The 20,964-nt window shown below is 40.2% G+C and overlaps 2 protein-coding genes across 4 annotated transcripts in view; one reads left to right on the top strand and one right to left on the bottom strand.

Moving 5' to 3' along the window:
- Positions 1-886: 886 nt before the first annotated feature.
- Positions 887-14,747, top strand: LOC134620384 (opsin-3-like). Of its 3 annotated transcripts, XR_010092107.1 has the most exons (5): positions 887-1,600; positions 4,710-5,035; positions 5,415-5,648; positions 14,269-14,367; positions 14,649-14,747. XR_010092107.1 is itself a non-coding variant. In XM_063466544.1 (4 exons), the coding sequence occupies exons 1-4, from the start codon at positions 1,225-1,227 to the stop codon at positions 14,278-14,280; spliced, it is 948 nt and encodes a 315-aa protein (XP_063322614.1). In that variant the 5' UTR covers positions 887-1,224; the 3' UTR covers positions 14,281-14,736. The 3 variants fall into 3 exon arrangements, 2 of the variants coding, with proteins under 2 accessions (XP_063322614.1, XP_063322613.1); XM_063466544.1 differs by having other exon boundaries at positions 14,269-14,736; XM_063466543.1 differs by lacking the exons at positions 14,269-14,367; positions 14,649-14,747 and adding an exon at positions 7,344-7,992 and having other exon boundaries at positions 907-1,600.
- A 2,604-nt stretch (positions 14,748-17,351) lies between these two features.
- Positions 17,352-20,964, bottom strand: part of LOC134620335 (NLR family CARD domain-containing protein 3-like) — a 156,961-nt gene continuing 153,348 nt past the window's right edge. Inside the window, exon 10 of the mRNA XM_063466463.1 lies at positions 17,352-17,875. Coding sequence (XP_063322533.1) covers positions 17,352-17,875 — 524 coding nt within the window. The remainder of the gene's footprint in view (positions 17,876-20,964) is intronic.

Raw genomic sequence — 20,964 nt, forward strand, 5'->3', positions numbered from 1 at the left:
AAATAAAAACTGACACGTAACACCAAAAAACAAACTTTAGTTTTAATTTAAGCTGAAAGAAGTTGGAAAGCCAAACCTGCTGAACATCAGGGTGAATACTATTGTCACACTGGTTACTTACAAACACCAAAGTCACTTAAATCATGCAGCAGATTATGAAATGTTACTTTCTTCACTAGTTGGACCATAAAATCTTCATCAGTAAAACTAAGTATTGTTTTTATTTTCATGTATGACACTGGGACTAAGTCTGACACGCTCACTGAGCCCTGGCTCTGCCATGCATGCAGACAAACACTGCTGCATCTCTCGATCTGCAAACACTTTATAGTTAATTTTAATCTATTGTTAATTCTGTGCTTTAATATTTTGTTCTTTTGTCAATTTTGTGCTCCAGATGATATTTTTAGACTCTTTCAACCCTTTAACATGGCACATACACCGCATAAAGTTTTATTTGGTATTCATTACTGCGCTGTCATTATATCCTTACATGTTTGACCTGGTAGTTGAACTGTGCGGTGAATCTAAAAAATTAAAGTCATTCAGACCTATTTTGTACATTATAATCAGTCCAGTCCTTTTTGGTTACTTAAATGATCCTGTTAGAGCTGTGATATCACATGTGTTTCCTGTTGGTCAGCTCTCTCTTGATAAAGACATTTTTACTTTTGTTACATTTGGTTCTTGTTGCTATTTCTTTGTTATTCTTCATAAATGAAGGATATTCAACAGTCACTCTGCCAAAAACAGATAGCAGTTTCTGCCCTGACATGTCCTCTCTCAAAATGAGCTGATATCAATCATGAGAGAAATGTTTGACATGTGTTTAATAGATTATAGACCAACGAGTCATTTACAATGTTTAAATAAGGGCAGGAATGAATTTTTGGCACAACGCCTGCTCTGAGGCAGCTGTTCTCAGGTGTTCTGCCTCCTGTCATGTGAAACACAGTTTCCTCACTCTCTCTCTCTCTCTCTGTCGTCACCCCTCTCTCTCCCTTCTGTATTTAAAGTGTTTCGCTGTGCTCGTTGCTCTGGGAGTATTTCTGCTCTTCCTCAGCGGGTCCTCGGACTCCTCCCTGCCTGGGGCCGGATTATCGGTCAGTCTGATCAGAGCGGGGGTCTCCAGCAGAAGGATGGCGCAGAGCGCAGCGCGGAGGCGCCATGAGAGGCTGAGCTGACTTGGATCCTCTCGGAGGAGAGCAGGAGGAGCACAAGGACATGTTCTCGGGGCTGAGCGGCTTCAACCTGTCCTCAAACCTCAGCGAGCCTGCCTCCGCTCCGGGTCAGGAGGAGGACGAGGAGTGGAGGGACGCGCCGCTGGAGCGGCTGTCGCGCGGAGGTCATGTGGTGGTGTCGGTGTGCCTCGGCTCCATCATGGTGTTCGGCTTCCTCAACAACCTGCTGGTGCTGGTGCTGTTCTGCCGCTTCAAGAGCCTGCGGACGCCCGTCAACATGATGCTGCTCAACATCAGCGTCAGCGACATGCTGGTGTGCGCGTGCGGCACTACCCTCAGCTTCGCCTCCAGCCTGCAGCGCCGCTGGCTGTACGGCCGCCGCGGCTGCATGTGGTACGGCTTCGTCAACTCCTGTTTCGGTGAGTGTCCGTACCCCCGGAGCCTCAGAGCCCGAGAGGTTCTTTCAGGTTACCGATCTGAGCTGACAAATCAGTGGCTTCATTTCAGAGCAGCTTAAAAAAAGTTTTTCTGTTTAAACAAACAGTCAAACTTTGTTTAAAACTTTATTTATAAACAGCAAAACTGAAAAGATTTATGTCAATGTTTCTGCGCCTTATTTTGAAAACTCTCCATCCAGGCTCCGTGCAGCTTTCAGAGGTTTAAGAAGCGGTCCTCTACTTTTTCATGCTGCTGGTTTCATTCAGTGTTCACTTCCTTTACAGTTTCATTTATTTCATATTTTCGGTGCACAGATGTGGATCCAGCTGCACTTTATTCGCTTTACGTTTTAGCAGTGAGCAGGTTTGATCCTGGTGTTTTCTTCTCCCACCTGTTGAGTTCTTAGGGGTCACGTGAGCCATGTTTCATAAAGAGGGTGGAGATGCAGATACAGTGCAGCTGCCTGCTGCAGATAACAAACCTCTGCCCGAACACGGGACCTCAGGGGACCCACAAATGAGCTCTGGTAATGTGATCAGAATCAGCTCTGGGTGGTTTTATGAAATGTAGCACACAAAGAAAGATGACACACAGAAAATAATCAGACCACAGGAAGTGGACTGTTACCTGCTCTGTTCTCACCTGGGCTCAGTTTGAGCTACATGGAGCTGCAGCTTCAAGACTTGTAGGCTCAGTTTCACAGACATGGATTAAATCCAGTCTGGCATTAAGTACATCAAATTTAGACTGGCATCTAAACCACGCTCATCAGAAAAGAAGAAATAGTTAAAACAATAACAACAATAATAAATAGAAACCCGAGAGAATGATTGTACAGAGTGCTACGAGAGTCCTGAAAGTTGTTATCAGTGCAATGGGGGCGGGGCGGGCGGGGGTGGCAGTTTAAGCAGGACTGAATTTCAGTGTGTCGTTTGCCTGATTGCAATTTTGCAATTCAATTGTTATATTCCACCTTTCTTTGGTTAAAGCTCAAATTCACCGGTCGCCATGGTGACATCCCCTATAAAGAGCCTGGACAATATAGCAGCTGGAGGCTCAATTTATACTTCCAGTAGATCAATATAGTTTCAAATGATGCTGAGGGTTACAGTAAAAAAAGTGGCAGGTTGTCTACCAAACAGTTATTTATGTGGTAATGTGATTTTTCTTTCAAGTGCTCCCAGCAAAACAGCTGAAAATATAAATACAAACAGTTACCCAGAAGCATGTTTAAAAAGATAAGCTTTCATCTGCTTTTTTCAAGCTCAGGAGGAAGAGTGCTGCAGTGTGGGGGCCATTGTTGGAAAAAGCTCTTAAGTTCTTAGCCTTGTATGGTGGACAGCCAGTAGACTCAGATCACATGACCTCAGGGACCTACGGGGGATGTATGGATATAAAAGTTCACTCACTCTGCTTTGCTCATGCAGAGCTCTAAAAGCCAAAAGCAGAACCTTAAAGTGGACTCTGAAAAAGCAAGTATGTGTGAAAGCAAGTATGTGCCAGAGCTTTAATGTGAGCAAGTCAATGATCATCCCAAGGAGAGAAGATTTAGAAAATGTTTCAGAGTACTTGCAGTTTGATTGACTGTAGGCACAAATCCGCTACAAGGACTTCTATTTTCTCTTCATTAAGATGGAGAGTACAGTATGTCAGTATCCAACCTTTAGTAAAGCTGAGCACCTCCGCAAAATCTGTAGCTTAGAAACATCTTGGGCCTCAATGTCAATGTCATCAACATATCAGTGATCAGTAATGTCCTTAAAAGTGCCCAACATGTGCTGAGATGGGAGCAGATATGACAGAAAAAGTAAAAACCCCAAAACAGAACCTTTTGGCACACTGAAAAGTGGAAGAGGACCTGAACCTACGAGCAGCCACAGAAAAGCTTCATTCAGACAGATATGAAGAAAACCATTTCAAAACAGACCCTGATCCACCCACCCAGCTTCTCAGGCTATCGTGCATAATGTGATGTCCACAGTATAACAGGCAGAGGTCACGTCCAAAATCAACGGAACAGAACATTCTCATGCATCTCAGCACACTCTAGGAAAACATGTTGCAGTGGAATGAGCTCTTCAACAGCTGGATTGAAAATTTTCCAGAATTCTTTATTTGTCCAGAACAAGCTGTAAGCTGCTCAGCCTGAACCTTTTCCAAACTCTTAGCAGTAAACAATAATTTAGAAGAGAGTATATAGCTGCTAAGAAAAGAAAGGTCAGCTTATTTTTTAAGTGGGTTGATAAGAACATTCTAAGACCAGTGAGTTGTTGATTTTAGTGACCACAGTGGCTGTTAGACTGAAAGACATTTTTTGAACAAGTATGCTGGTATAATGTTAAGAGAGTAGGAGCCTGTTTTCACTGAGCCAACTAATTTTACCAGCTCAGGTAATGAAACAAGTAAAAAAATAACAGGCTGACCTGGGGTAGGAACAGAAAGTGAACAGATTTTTACTACAAAGAAAGAAAGAAAAAAATAAATATCAAATTTCATGACAGTTCAGCTGTTTGTTTGTTTTTTACATTGACCATTCGCTGTAAATAGTCTCAGCAGATTTAAGGCAAATCTATTCACATTACAATTTTTTTATGCTAAACATGATTTAGTTACAGCACAAAGCTCAATCTGTACTTCAGTACTGAAGGTGTGAAAGCTGAAGCAGTGGTGACCCCTCCACAGTATCATGATTTCCACTTACCTGCCCCTCTAGACTGAGCGGGAGGTAAGTGGACTTCCAGGATATTTCCTTCATGTTGCCTTTGCATTTCTGTCTAGAGTCTGTAATTTGCAGTTCCAAGGCAATGTACTATCTGCTTACTGCCAAGGATCCCAGTTTTCATGCAGTATATGTTTTTGAAATGCTGCTCTCTGTAGAATTATCATTCTTATTAATTCTTTGATTTTACTAAGGTTACTGTAGCCATGGCTTTATTCTGTTTTTTAATCTGCTCGTGGCTGCTGGATTAAACTTGAGCTCGAGTCCAGTCATTTTTCTGCATGTTAACTGATGTGTTTTCTTTATTTCCAAACTGTAGATGAGTCCTTTTTTTTTAAGTTAACCCAATCACTTCCTGTCTTTGTTCTTAGGCATCGTCTCCCTGATCTCTTTGTCCATCCTGTCCTACGACCGCTATAGCACCCTGATGGTGTACAACAAGCGGTCAGCAGACTACAGGAAACCCCTGCTGGCAGTGGGGGGGTCGTGGCTGTATTCAGTGATATGGACGGTGCCCCCCCTGTTGGGCTGGAGTAGTTATGGCCTGGAGGGGGCGGGGACAAGCTGCTCTGTGTCGTGGACTGAGAAGTCACCTGGCTCACATTCATACATTATCTGTCTATTTGTGTTCTGCCTTGGGCTCCCTGTCCTCATCATGGTGTATTGCTACAGCCGCCTGCTCTATGCTGTCAAACAGGTGGTTCACGTTCACAAATGCTGCACATCTGGCAACTTAATTTATATTTTCGATAAATGTATTATTGAAATACATCTGAAGTAGAATAGTTTTTTGTATACGCAGGTCTTTATATGTTTTTATGCATGTTCCATATAGTGTTTAATTTTACATTTTATTTAAGTATTTATATTTATTTATATTGTTCAGTTTGTTAATTTACAATTTTTAATTTTCATTTCTAGATATTTATATTTTTAAAGGTATTTTTCTGGAATAAATATTACAATATTTGTGCTTTGTTGCTTCTGTCTGAGGTTTTTCTGTCTTTATCTTTTATTATTTCTGTATAGTTATTTATGTTCTTTTAATGATAAAGTCCCTTTGTCTTGTCTGTCAGGTGGGTCGTATCCGGCGGACAGCAGCTCGTCGGCGAGAGTTTCACATTCTGTTCATGGTCATCACCACGGTGGTGTGTTACCTGATCTGCTGGATGCCATACGGCGTTGTTGCCATGATGGCCACCTTTGGCCGGCCAGGACTCATCAGCCCCGTTGCCAGCGTCATCCCTTCAATCCTTGCCAAGACCAGCACCGTCATCAACCCTGTGATCTACATCCTCATGAACAAACAGGTGAGTGCTGGACCAAGCTGTTATCAGGTAGCACCAGGGCTTAAAATACAGTTTGTTAGTACCGCAGGTAGGAGCACTGACACACTGATGGGGAAGAAAATAATATTGCTAATAAATTTAAAAATGCACCCAAAAAGTAAAATATTTTCTTATTTTTTAAGTAGATATTAAAATGTTTAACTTTTTTTATATACATATACAAAATACATAGGAAAAACTAAACATTTATATAAACATAATAAGTAAATGAAAATTTTTTTGTTCATGTTTTTTTTTGTCTTTTTCAAGATTTAATTAAAGTGAGACAGAGGTGTGGCAGGATTGTTTTTTAATTTACTCTGAGTACAAACCACCTCAGTATGATGCTTACTCACAAACAGACGCACATGTGATATCAATAACAATACATCACAATGTTTTCTCTTTTTTCAAAATGGTATACTTTTTGAAAACTGCATTTAAAAATAAAATTAGTAGGTCATGAAAATTAAAAGTAAAAATTAAAGGAAATTAAAGTGTTTGAAAAAACTTACTCCTAAAAGTACTTTTATTCCATGATGTTCATTCAGTCATGAATCAAATGGACACGTCTAAAAACTGCAGGACACCGGCCCTTGAGGCCTGGAGTTGGGGACCCCTGCTATAGAGTCTTGCTAATGACCTACTCATTGTGTGTTGCAGCAGGGACACATGAAAAAGTTTCAGGACACGAGCCCCCGAGGACTTGAGTTTGGTCTAAAGAAATAAGAAGAAAAAAATAGAAAATAAATTCTAAACATATCAAAAAAACTAAAAAAAAAAATAGAAATTAAATTGGTTGTAAATATTTTAATTGTGTTTACATGTACAAAGATATACAGTTACATTTTAAAGTTTAATGGAAGATCAAAAAGTAAGACAATTGAAATAAAAAAAAAAACAGATGCTTTTTTTTGCTTGTTTTTTAATTAAGAACATCTGTTCAACTCTTTGTTAACACAAGTATCAGCCAATCACATGACAGAAACTCAATGCATTAAGGCATGTAGACATGGTGAACACGGCCTGCTGAAGTTTAAACTGAGCATTAGAATGAGGGAGAAAGACGTTGTGGGAGCCAGATGCACTATATTTCATAAAGTTCTGAACTGCTGAGATTTTCCCATATAACCATCTCTAGAGTTTACAGAGAGTAGTCTTAAAAAGAAAAAATAATTCAGTAAGTGGCAGTTCTCTGGGAGAAAATCCCTTGTTGATGCCAGAGTTCAGAGGAGAATGCCCAGACTAGTTAGAGCAATTAGAAAGGAAACAGGAGCTCAAATAACCGCTCGTTACTACTAAGGTATGCAGAAGAGCATCTCTGAATGCATTCAGCTGTGTCTCAGCGGTTCAGGCTGGTGATGATGCTACAAGTTCTTTTAGAAAACAAATGTGAATAGCATGTTTGCTCAGTAAGAGACTATCTGCCTGGAGATCAATATCTGTCTGTTAATGAAGCAGGTATTATCATACAGAGTGAGTTGGGACTGGAGAGCTAACAAACTCCCATTTACATCGTAAAAAATATACTTTCATGGCATATCCTTTGACTAATCAACAAACTTCAGATGAGGTTATTGGGTAAGCAAGGATGGAGCTTAATACAGAATAGCTGCCAACACTGGCATTGACAAATATAACATTAAAACCATTGACAAAAACAAATCTCTTTGTCAGTTCTACCGCTGCTTCCTGATCCTGTTCCACTGTAAACACCCACTGACGGAGGATGTACAGTCCTCCATGCCCTCCAAGACCACCATGGTCCAGCTGAACCGGCGCGTGTTGGATGGCAGCCCCGCCGGGCCATCTGGTGCCAAACCCATTGTGCAGGACGTGGAAGGAATCAGCGCTGCAGAATCTGACAAAACCAACCCTGTAGAGCTGCCGCTGCCACCGCTGCCAATGCCTGAAATCTCCTCCTCCTGACAGTCCTAAGCACTGACTGTTCACTGAGAAGTGGGGCCAGCAAATGTCTGTTGTTTGAACCCTTCAACCACCAACATCTCAGCTCATACTCACACCCATACTCATCACTTCTCAGTTTGTATGTGTTCCATTCTGGGGAAACGACAAGGTCATACCCCAGATGCCAACTGTATTCAGCTGCTGTAATTATTGATTTAATAATGTGAGCTAAACTAATCTAACAGAAGAGTTAAACCCTGTTTTCGGATTTAACATTTGAAATCAGAGGCTCGGTAGAAATCAATATTCTGCTTGTTTTTTTGCGGCCCTCAGACTTTAATTACTAATTTGTGGATATTTTTCTATGGTCTGTGTCCTGTTGGTGTGTTGGGAATAAAGTGCTGTGCTCTGCTTTGACTCTCTGACTTTAATTTTAGCAGGGTCAATATGACTGATGATGAGTAGTTTTGATGCATGCATGTCCTTTGATTTGTTTATTTAATTTTTGGAAAACTACACAATTTCACTGTCCATAAAGAAGGCCACTAATACAAGATACGAGCTATTGCAAAGAAATGGAAGTTAAGGCCACTGTACAGGCCTGATTTTACGAATGTATGCTTGGTCCTAATGCCCAAGTCTCTTTTTTGCTGCTGCAAGTGCAACTAAAACAAGTCACATTAGAAAATTCTTCACTTACATTAAATGATTTTGACTCACTCAAATTAATCTTTCTGGTTATTCTCACTTTACCTTTATTAGACTATGGAAAGGTGTCAGACTGAAACAGACTAATTAGATCAGGGGTCGGCAACCTTTCTGATAATAAATTTAATAACGCTCTATATGAACAGTTACACATTATATAGAACAACTTTATAGAATTATATTTGTTCGCAGATGTTGGCAGCTATCAGCGAATAGTTATCAGCTATTTTGAAACAAAAAAAAGACACTTTTTATCCATAACAAGAACTCCATAACAGCAAATTAACTACAACAGAAAATGCAAATGCTAATTATGGTCTCCTCACAACAATGATAAGAAAAATAAACTGGGCCAATATGGCATGTTTGTTAATACAGAGATACACCTGTTAATGGGATCTCTGGTCTCCCACTCATATCACACAGGTCTCCGAGTGTCCTGCATTACCTGTCCACTCTCACATGAAGAGTGTCCGGCTACCTGAAGACACTCTTCATGTGAGAGAAAATCTGCTCACACAGACCCAAATACTGTCAATAAGTCCTCTGCAATGTTCTGAAACAGTTAAACTTGTCAGGTAGTGATGTCCAGCAGTTGAAAATGCAAGCTCCATTAACATGCATATCTATGGATTCCAGCTGCGTTCGTAGTTCTGCGAACTTTGAACCCCACAGAGTCGAGCTTTTAAGTTCAATCAGCTGAATTTTTATGTCCTCTGTGTCCAGCCAGTTAATGTGAGACAAATCCAGCTGCTCATTAAAGCTTTCTGGTTTGATCAGAAAAGAAAACAACCTGAAAGTCTCGAAAAAGCATTGTGAATTCTCTCTCGAGTCTACTGATGTATCCGTGTATTTCCGTGGCGCTGATGCTGCGCTGAGCGGACAGCTCCTGAAGCATTTGAAGTGTCAAAATGTGGAAATTTCAACATTGCTTGAAAAAACTGCCAGCTAGCAATGTCCCTCTCACCGGAAACTAAGTGACTTTTAGCCAATTACAAGTTGAATCTGGTAGTTGGGGTTGTTAGCTAAGATAGCGTCATTAAGAAGGGGCACAACTAACGTGTCTTTGCAAGCTAATTTGCGATGCGCACCGCTGGCCCGGCCATTTATTTTTTAATGCACCTTCTCAGATTAATTAACTGCGTGTCATGATGACTCGTGCCGTCAGTTAACCCTTTGCGTGCCAGCAGTGGCACACGTGCCCAGGGTTGCCGACCCCTGAATTAGATGAAGACCTATGGCACAGGTGTCGAACTCCAGGCCTCGAGGGCCGGTGTCCTGCAGGTTTTAGACGTGTCCTTGATCCAACACAGCTGATTTAAATGGCTAAATTAACTCCTCAATGGCTGTGTCCCAATTCAGGGTCTGCACGCTTGAAGTACGCATTTTAAGTGCGATTACGTCACCGCCACGCGACGATGGCTGTCCCAATCCGAAGTGTACTTCAAATGCGTACTCTATGGGCTCAAAATGTGGTCATAAATATTTTGTACTTGTAAATCAGTTTTGTATGTGTAAAAAGAATTTGTGTGTGCGTAAAAAAGATTTGTATGTGTAAAAAAGATTTGTATGTGTAAAAAAGATTTGTGTGTGCGTAAAAAAGATTTGTATGTGTAAAAAAGATTTGTGTGTGCGTAAAAAAGATTTGTATGTGTAAAAAAGATTTGTGTGTGGACTTAGCCAAAAAACCCCTGCAAGTTACAAGTACGGATTTTGACCCTATTTTTCTTCCTTTCATTTGATTGGTCAATGTCATGTCAATCACAAATGTAACAATCCAATCAGAGAACAGATGGGTTTGGCTGTCGGAGGGGCGCTTTTTTTGAACTGCAGGTCTTTGAAGGGAATAAATGCCCTTTTACATGCCAACCCAGCGTTTTCCTTCATCACCACGAAGGAAAACAGTCTGTGGTCGTCTGAGTTTGGTGATGTTTGTGTCACAGGTCTATGTGCTTAATACAGGGACTTCCACAGCCTTTTCAACAGCGCTGCGGACCGCGGGGGGGGGGGCAGTGTTTTGGAAATGACAGTCTCCATTACAAAGCTTTCTTCGTTATGAATTAGCATACATGTTTTTATTGAACATTTGAAGAACTAGCAAAAAAACCCGAAACTCTTGTAGAGGACATAAAGTCAGAGATAGAAACGACAAGGAGCAGGTGCATCTAGTACAGGTAGAGCTGCTGCAAAAACCCACAGAGCCCAGCAGCCAGCGCAACAATTCTGGATCCTTTGCTTTTAGTTAGCATTAGCAGCACATCCTGTGTCCGATGTGAAAGGGCTTTTATGCTGCGCACTGTGACTCACAGCAATGGTCCCGGGTCAGCCCTGACTTTGTGTTAATCTAATCCTAAAGTAATAATGGTATTTCTAACCACTGACATACCACAACTTTATCCTTTCAACAGCTACTGAAAGTTAGCGGACCTAGCTGCTATCGGATATTTATATAGAGATCCTCCAGCTTCAAACTGTATTACCCTTCAAGGACCTGCAGTTCATAAAAGTGCCCCTCCGACAGGCAAACCCATCTGTCCTCTGATTGGATTGTTACATTTGTGATTGACATGACATTGACCAATCAGATGAAAGGAAGAAAAACAGGGTCAAAATCCGTACTTGTAACTTGCAGGGGTTTTTTGGCTAAGTCCACACACAAATCTTTTTTACACACATACAAATCTTTTTTACGCACACACAAATCTTTTTTACACATACAAATCTTTTTTACGCACACACAAATCTTTTTTACACATACAAATCTTTTTTACGCACACACAAATTCTTTTTACACATACAAAACTGATTTACAAGTACAAAATATTTATGACCACATTTTGAGCCCATAGTACTCCAAATGCGCCGTCGATTTCCCCAAATATCAAGCGTGGTCCGGTGCATGCTTCGTGGTCCCATATATCCCACAATTCATAGCGCAGCGGTGGGTGTGGATAATTTTGCCGCAAAATACGGCAGAAGGGAGCGGCAAAGAGTGAACTGGCAAAAGTAAGTACTGAATATGATGTCACTTATTTATGTGCAAATGTTTAATAACGAAGAACATTAAAACATTACTGTTGGCCACATGTCGGCAAAGTTATGTGACATTGGTGATGTTTGTACTTTCAGCGTTAACTTGATTTTAAAGCCTCTACTTCTAAATATATATATAGTTGACCTTAATCTTACAGAGAATGTGATGATTTCATGGATAATTAAAGTCAGTCATATATCCACAAACACAACAAGCTGAAAGTCAGTGATGCTGCTCGGTTTGCAGTCCTGAATATGACGGCACAAGCAGGATTCACTGCACTGTTAATGTTAGCTATGTTATATTGCTGCCTCTGTTCGGTGGTGTCGAGCCAAACGGACTTTAACGTGTGTTTGAACGAGCTGACGGTTCACTCGTTAAGCTGAAAGAAAGATGCTTTAATCACAGGAGTCACACATGTGTCCACTGTACCATCTGGGAACTCTTCTTGTTTAGCACTCGTAATAACACAAAGACTAAATCCTCCTTCTCTTGTGCTGTTTTGTAGCAGTGTATACACCTGAGCCTGTCACCTGTCTGTCTGTCCTGCACTCTCTCTCTTTTTCTTTCTTTCTGATTGTGTAATAAAAGTATGAACATGTATTTATAAGTTACACTCGTGTTTGAATCCTGCAGCTCATCACACATTTGATTTCCATGTGTGACAACTGCAAGTGTCCAGAGTGAGGACAGACTGAGGGACCCACTGCTGCACATCATCTGTGAGGCTTTGCACCCCGATGATCCACCAGGACAAACTCAGCCGTGTGTGAGGAAGAGGACGAGGAAGAGCCAGCAGCAGCTGACAGATGGAGAGAATAGACAGACGGTTCCCTGTTTGTGAAGAACTGCTAGAAAAGCTCAAAAGAACTAATTGTCTGTCCTGAATCAGTCTCATTAGGTAATGTTCAAATAATTTTATCATTCCAGTGTTTTCAGTGTGGGAGAAAGTACTCAGAGCCTTCAAGTTACACACTATGAAAGGCAGCAACAAGTTTAATGTTCAGAAACCTAAAGTATGTATCAGCAGCAAAATGGAGCTAAAAATAAATGTTTGTTTCAGTTCTATGAAGCTTTGATTATTTTGGATTAGTAGTCCTGCTGTGTTTGTTGCATCATATTGCTGTAATTGTTTATATGCTTTATATATTCTGAGGTAAGTTGATCTATAGTGTTACATCATATTCTATAAGGATGTTATGTGTTTGTTTACTTTCTGCCCAGTTTGACCCATTTAGCAGAAGTCAGCCTGTTTAAGGCTCTGATATCTATTCTGTATGACTTAAAGCAGTAATGACATGGTCTGATTTTCTCACCCAATAAAGGAATATTTAATATATCAGTCTACTCTTCATTCTATCAGAAACAGTTATCACAGCTCGTACATTTTGTTTTTACACATATATGTAAGCATTGAGCCAAATGTAATAATGCCAACATATTAGACGAACAATATTTGTCTCTTATGTATAATACATCTATATATACACTGTCAAAGGTACTTGTCTTTGAGTGAAGATTTAAGGTGATAGGCAATATAAATAACTGCAACTTGAGTTCAAGCTCACTGCTGTAATATATATATATATATACACACACACACACACACACATATATATATATATATATATATATATATATATATATATATATATATATACACACACACACACACACATATCTATATCATAATAATCTGACAATACATATAATATTGGCCATATTATATTTACATAACCACAGTGAGATGATTTTAGTCTCATGAACAACATTAGCTAATTGTTATTTACTAACTAATCTTGAAATGACTGTTCAGTACAGAAATGAAGCCCAACTATCATATTTTACAGTCCTGTGGTCTCAGCCTCAGATACTCAACTAATCAAAGTGATGTCATGACAAAAATGAATGACCAACAAAACATTTTTTCTCCTTCATTTCTGTCAAACAAAGCTGTATGAAACGTTTCTCGCAGTTAGTATCATGGTTGCTAGGCAACCTGAACAGCGCGACAAAGGCTAGACCGTCTCATTTCACAAGCCTCTCACTTCCGCACTTCTCGTACTTATAGTACGCACCGTACGTAGTACGCGTAGTGCGCGTACTTCAAGCGTGCAGACCCTGAATTGGGACACAGCCGATATGCCTTGAAGTTCTCCAGAGGCCTGGTAGTGAACTGATCACTTGATTCAGGTGTGTTGACCCAGGGTGATATCTAAAACCTGCAGGACACCGGCCCTCGAGGCCTGGAGTTCGACACCCCTGACCTGGAGCAGAAAGGAAAAAGTCTATAAACTGAGTAAGGTGTGTGCTGCTGTTTATTCAAATGTAAAAGAGTTCTTTTTAATTTGTTAACAAATATAAATATAATTTTGTCCGACATTTCACTTCTTGTAACAAAGTGGGCAGAACTTTGTGCCATCAGAAACTGAATCTGAATAAGTTAAAATCCAAATTTGAATTACTCAGATTGAATAAAAGCTTCTAAAACTGAATTTGAATTAGCCTAATTTGAAATTCCAATGTATTGGTTTGAAAATGATCGTCACTAAATTGAAACTGAATTTTATATTTTTAAAATGAATTAATTTAATTTGAAATTGTATTCCATCCTTCTTTAAATTTAGCTCTTGGATGCTTTCAGTTTCACTGCTCACCATTCAATTTTAGTTCTACAATTCAATCTCAGTTCTACAATTCTGTTTTGTGGGTCATACATCCGGGTCCTTCGTGAAAGCCGCAGAGTAATTGAGTGCTGGTAAATAGAGCTACGTTGTAAGATATGAAATGATATATGACTCTCACTGTGTTTAACTAATAATTCTTGGGTTACTGAGTGTATGATTAATTACAGGTTTTCTTAAACATACATACATTGTTATGTTTGAACGGCAAGACGTTTTCAGGTCACCAAAACACCTCCTAAATCTACTCTACAATCAACTTTTACAGGTATTTTTGTGACAGAAATGGAATGTCCACTGAAGACTGAAGATGGTGAATCTCTGAATCTCTACACGTTGCTATTGATCTCCTTGTGCCTTCATCTAGGTTTGGAAGAGACATTTTCTTAACCACACTCTCACTTGCTCTGTACCTACATCACCACCCCTGACAGTTGTAGCTTGGCCCATCAGAATGTGAAATTATAAGTGTGCAAAATTTGTTATTTTGCAAAGTACTCTGTAGGGTTCTTAAATCATGCATGTCATTGAGATCATTTCTTTTGAAATATTTTTAATAATCCCTTCTTCTGAAATATAAGAACCTCTCCTGATTTTAATGGCACTTTGGAGTTCCTTACTTTCTGTTGCACTCCCAAACCCAAATAGATGCTGACAAGCTGACACAGTAACATGGAAGAGGGAAAGAAGATGGCAAGGACTACTAAAAGTCTTCTAAGGATTTCAATGGCAATGAACCTAATGCCTTACAATGAAAAATGTAAAATAAAAATAAAGATAAAAGATGAAGTAACGCATGTCTTCTTTAGTTTTTTGTTTATTCCATATATTCATCAAGATGTCTGGTTGGCTGATGATGCTTCTAAACATCATCAGCCAACCAGACTTGTGATGACAAAGACCATAATGGAAGGCCTTTGTCATCACATGGTTGAACTCATATGTTTTTTGCATATGCTGAACAGGCAGTTGGACATGCTGTAACTGTTGGGTAGAAAACTGCATGAACACTATATGGAACATGATAGGTGTGGTTGAACTGCACGAAGACTCTGAAGTTTATCTTCTCTTCTGGCAGGACAGGAATGTGGCCTTGTCCTGTGAGCCACTGTAAGGATGTACTTAGAGTACTGGAGTGTCACTGGCCTCAGGCTCTTCACCTTTTCAAAGACAAAGCAGTCATTTAGATAAAATATTGGATATTGTTTACCTGTAACTGCACAAAGAGAATTTAGAAATGTAATTAGTGACAAGAGTAAACAAGCACTAATAGTATAATATACAAACGTTTAGAGAATGAGTGTTGGGGGGGGGGGTTTCCACAGAGGTTGCTGATACCGGGGCGATCCAGTAATGCTGCACTAATGAATTAGACTAAGTATTCACTTTATCACTTTAGCTAAAGTCATTAAGTTAGGTAAAGAATTGGGATGCTGTGTAAGACATAAATAGACCTAAAATACAATGGTTTGGACATTCTTTTGCATGTTTCCCTACTGTAGGGTCTCTGCAAGCACACGGGCCTCTGAGAGGGTACAAGATGACAACTGTGGAATTCTACTGGAAACAGTCGATCATGTTTGTTTGTCAAAGCTGAACCCAGGGCAAACTAAGCTAAATTAGCATTTCTAGCTACCAGCTACAATAGCAATAAAAGTTACTGTTAGGCTATCATTTAATATGATGCTTTTTCTTATACAGGTAATACATTTATTACCAACCTGAGAGTTTATCCGCCGGTCATTTGACACGACGGAATGACTTCTGAGTACTTAATCTGTGCTCGGCTCCAGCTCAAGACGCTGTAGGTCCGCTGTGGCTTTCACGAAGATGTATGACCCAAAAACATACATGCCAACCCTACCGATTTTTCTGGGAGAATCCCGAATTTCAGTGCCCCTCCCGAAAATCTCCCAGAGCCACCATTCTCCCCAATTTCTCCCAATTTTCCACCCGGACAACAAAATTGAAAAACCATACCCCAGATTGGCCCAGCCAATTCCAGTTTCTAACAACGGCTACTATTACTGCAGCTACTTAGTTTTAATATTACTCTTATTAATCTTTCTGGGTCACAAAATAAACTTTTAACATATTTTCAGGCGAGAATGTAGCTGTGTAAACTTCAAATATCTGAGCCGACGAGAACAGCAAACTCCCGGCACATCGTTTTCAACCCCCGCGGTCTTTCACTACTCAGTTTAAACAATATATATAAGTCACTTAAATAACTTAAACATGTTATTGTTTGGCCTTTTTCATTGTTTTATTTGTTGCTGAGTAAATCAGTTTGGCTGAGATTTAAGTTATTAGACTAGAATAAATTTAACTTTATTAATCCCTCGACTGGGTTCCTCCGGGATTTTCACACAGCTGACTAAACGTCAAACAGAAAACTGATTAAACAGAAGTGTGAGATGGTCGAGAATTTACGTCAGCGTCCGGTCATATTTTACACAGCAAGGAGTAGACGCTTGCAGTTTCACTCCACTGAGAGAGCTCGTGACGTAATTCTGAAGGCTAGACCGTCACAGTCACTCACTTACGGTCTACCCGGCTTTCGGGGGACCCGAAGGCCGGGTCCTCAGGTGGACGCAGCACAAGTACGCATATTGAGACAGGCCCTCTGAATTTGGACCCCCCCGGCCTGTTTCCAGCCGGACAATAATAACGGTGACATTTAACTTATTTTATCTGATAAATAAACACAGTAAGATTCAATATATATATATATATATATATATATATTTATACCACTCCCCCCCCCCCCCAAACAGCCCATTTGAATGTTTCAGGTCATTCTGTATATTATTCCAGGGCAAAAAAGGGCTTTGCGTATTTGAAGTTCTCTTCTTTAAATCTGAGCTCCTTCCAAGGGAGGATTAAGGTAAGTAATGCAAGGAGAAAGGAACCCAAAATATGAACTCATATCCATCAAATCAAATCAAAAAAGTTATATCAGTTACTGCATGGTACGAATAACCCAGAACTTTGTGACCTTATGAATGCCAAGAGTCGCTCATTCATTCATATAAGTAAAAGCATTAAACTCAGCTTTCTCAGCTCAGAATTTACCTATATTAAAACTGGGTTATTTAATATAAACAACTTTAATATGGTGCTATTAAAGTTGTTGACTTGAATCACAACTGAAGATTAGTGATTAGTATTATTTGTTAATCTGTTTATTTACTGACACTCTTGTTATCTGTACAATGAAACACCACATAGCTTCATAAGAATATGTTTAATTTCAGAAGAGGAAGAAGTTTAAAAGGACATGTACCGATTGAGCTATCTGTTCAACAGTTAGAGTGTTTCTTTAACAGGAGGACACTCTTTACACTCAGCTCAGCACAGACACACTGAGGAACCAGACCAAACAACCCCTAATCCAGGATAAAGAGTTTCAGTGAATGTGGTGTTGAATGTGTGGAGGTGGATCAGAGTGTCAGAGGAGACTCTGTAGAAGGACAGAGTGCCAGCAGGGCAGTCCACATACACTGCTACTCTGTTAGAGACAGAGGAGGAGGAGGAGATGGATGTTTGCCTCTTCTTGTGACAGACCGAATAACCCTCATCAGAGCAGACAAGACTCCAGGACAGATCATTGAAGCCAAATACAGAGTCATCACTGCCTCCTCTTTCAATTCTTCTGTAACTCACTGATATACGTGCTTTTCCTTTCCACTCGACCTCCCAGTAACAGCGACCACTCAGACCATTTCTACACAGCAGCTGATCCCAGTACTTAAATCTGTCTGGATGATCAGGATATGACTGAACCTCTTCCACACGTGTCACCTTCCTGTTGTTGTCAGACAGTTTGAGGTATCTGTATGCTGTGTTTGTGTCGATTGTGAGTTGACAGGAATCTGATGGAGAGAACAAACACAATCCAGCTGCAGTTATTGATCCATCATCTGTTCATTGATTGACACTTTGATGATGACTCCTGACATCAGAGATGTGAATGAGTGATGTGACACTTTGAAGATGGTTGAATGTGTGCTGCTTTGTTTTCATGAATCACATTAAAAACACACTTACACTTCCTCAAACCTGGTCTCAACCATTGTTCTCCAGCAGGCTCCACCCTGAAAGGAGGAGGGGCATCAGACCAGCATAGTCTCTTTCAGGATGCACACATGGACATTAAAATTAAAATGGACATTTCCAGCATCTCTTTATTAACTCACACGATTGCTGTTACAAACACAAATGGCTGCAGCTCTACAGCTGCCAGCCGAACACGCCAACAACAACAACAGCAGAGAGCGCACAGACTTTTACGTTGGTGAGGCAGGACTGCAGATGCCATGCAGGTGAGCCCATCTCCCCTGCAGTGGCACCTTAGACCACGCCCCCCTTGGGTTTCAGCACCACTGTAACAATAACATGGCAGACCCGATGACATTTCCATGCTTTTCAGCATCTTTTTTATTAACACACACGATTGCCGTTACAAACACAAATGGCTGCAGCTCTACAGCTGCCAGCCGAACACTCCAACAACAACAACAGCAGAGAGACCACAGACTTTTATGCTGGTGAGGAGTGATTGCAGATGCCATGCAGGTGAGCCCATCTCCCCTGCAGTGGCACCGTAGACCACGCCCCGCCACAAACTGTTTACTCCCAGATCTATTGAATCTTGAAAAACCCTAAGTGACAAAGTGCATTAGGCTGAAAGATCTAAAAATAAAATAAAAACAAAAAAAAACAAACTGCTACCACTTCCAACATAAATGAAGACAAAACTAAACAGCAGTGGCGTTTGCAGGGTTACTGAAGTTGGACTACCTGGTATATAATGTTGTGTTACATGATTGCTAGCGACACAGCTATGTTAGCATAACATTAGCACAGTGAAGCTGGAGGATGAATGCCAGCTTTTTTTCCACTCGATAAAAGTTAACGTGAGGGATTCTGGTGGTTAGGGACAAATGCAATCGCATAGCAGGATGCTATACACGGGCCAAACTTCAGTCAGGAGAACAACTGAGATTATTCATCCACAATACAAGGTAGTTATTAATATACTGCAACAACATGGGAATAGAACAGCTGCGAGAGAATTCAACATTAATGAATCAATGTTACGGAAGTGGAGGAAGCGCAGTTTTTGGCTTTCCCCATATTTCAAAAGTGCTTCATGTCTTTGCTATGTCGCCCGGCATAATTTGCAGATGATAATGGTTGTAGCCGCTGCGATGCTTTCGACCAAAACAGGCGCAGCTTGATGACATCATCAACACACGCTATCGCGGTAGAGTGGTATAGTCAAAATCTCTATCATTGGCCAAATTTATATCGTTTCTATCGTATATCGTTTATATCGCCCACCCCTAGATAAAATACATGTAAGCTTGTGTTGTTTCAAGGCTGTACTTTTGTAGTTTGAATGGAACAGCAAGGAATATTTAGACAAATGTGGCCTAATTTTGAACGTGAATAGTCATAAGGGATGTTACATTTTATTTTACAAAGGTAGCAAAGCAATGTTTAAGTCATGCCTCATACATAAAGAATTATTCCTAGATTTTCCTCACAGTGTGGAACACAGATTATTCATTTTACACTGGTATTGATCAGTACTCACTGTCAGCAGACACCTGAAGCCAAATTATCTGTACTGTATAGGACGTGGAAAAAGTTTTAGTGGTGCATTACTACCAGTCACCATATCAGTATGCAGAGCACTTGCCAAATAATGACTTGACAGTGGTTTTTGCTGAATTGCACTTTTATTTGACAAGCTCTAAAAACTGGCTCAAATCGATAGTCAGGCTGCAGGAAGTCAGGAAACGTGTTGCACTCTCTTTTGTGGTTTTAATGTATTTATCTATAGATGTACAACTAAAATTATAGAACTATATAATACAACTCTATTAAATGTCAGTTATAGAGAATTATATTCTCCAGGCAAAGACACTGATGCCGACCAATGAAGGTCAATCCATCATCAGCTGTCCTGTTTAGTCGTTGAGTAAAGTTGCTTTTGTTTTGGAATCTAATGCCATCATGTGAATATTTTATATTAGAATATAAAATGCCAGGTAGCTATTTATAACGGTTAGCATTAAGTCAACACTAAGAGTTGCATTATGGTGGTACATTTGTAACTATGTTTGCCAAGTAAATGTTCAAGAATATGTTGAGGACAGATTTTCTTGACTAATCATAATTTTTTGCAACAGATTTTTAAAACGGTTTCTCCAGTTTCCAGTCTCTTTCCAGCTACAGATGTCCTAGGCATATTTGTATACACAGATTGAGAGGGAGAAAAAGGATATTTCTTAAAATAAAGACTGTGTTGTTAAGCATACTAAAAAGATGCATCTATGCAGATGGTAAGAAAAAATCGCTAGCAATGATTGTCCCTGGTAAAGTTCTCCCTGGAGGTCCCTACATAAACATCTTCTGTTTCTGTTGTGAACCAAAGAATACACTCCATACCTGAGATTATCCAGTCTCCACCGTGGATCCTTCAGTCCAGCAGACAGAAGATTTATTCCTGAGTCTCCAGGATGATTATAACTCAGGTCCAGGTCTCTCATATGTGAGGGGTTGGAGCTCAGGGCCGAAGCCAGAGCATTACAGCCTTTGTCTTTGATGAGACAGCCTGACAGACTGAAAATACACACACACACACACACACACACACACACACACACACACACACACACACACACACACACACACACACACACACACACACAAAGCCTTTGTGAATACTTCCCTGGATTTTTTTTCTTTAAATGCATATTTATCTCCCCTCCCAGTTGTCTTAAGTTGTTTACTAGTAAACAACACTGCCCTCTAGTTGGCACAATAATTCACTCAATACAGTGTGTTGTTGTCATGAACAGGTACATATGCTACCACAGTAAATTTCAACAGTGTGAAGCAAGGGTACTACATGCTTTACTTTTACAACATAGCTAGTCGCACACTGGCAGTA

This window comes from Pelmatolapia mariae, linkage group LG23 (assembly GCF_036321145.2).
Source record: "Pelmatolapia mariae isolate MD_Pm_ZW linkage group LG23, Pm_UMD_F_2, whole genome shotgun sequence".
Lineage (NCBI taxonomy): Eukaryota > Metazoa > Chordata > Actinopteri > Cichliformes > Cichlidae > Pelmatolapia > Pelmatolapia mariae.

What these genes read in the sequence shown, in the direction of transcription:
- LOC134620384 (XM_063466543.1), top strand. Translation starts at nt 1,225, where the DNA reads ATGTTCTCGGGGCTGAGCGGCTTCAACCTGTCCTCAAACCTCAGCGAG. An exon ending in TGCTCTATGCTGTCAAACAG is followed by an intron (nt 5,036 to 5,414) that starts GTGGTTCACGTT and finishes CTTGTCTGTCAG; the next exon opens with GTGGGTCGTATCCGGCGGAC. An exon ending in ACATCCTCATGAACAAACAG is followed by an intron (nt 5,649 to 7,343) that starts GTGAGTGCTGGA and finishes TCTCTTTGTCAG; the next exon opens with TTCTACCGCTGCTTCCTGAT.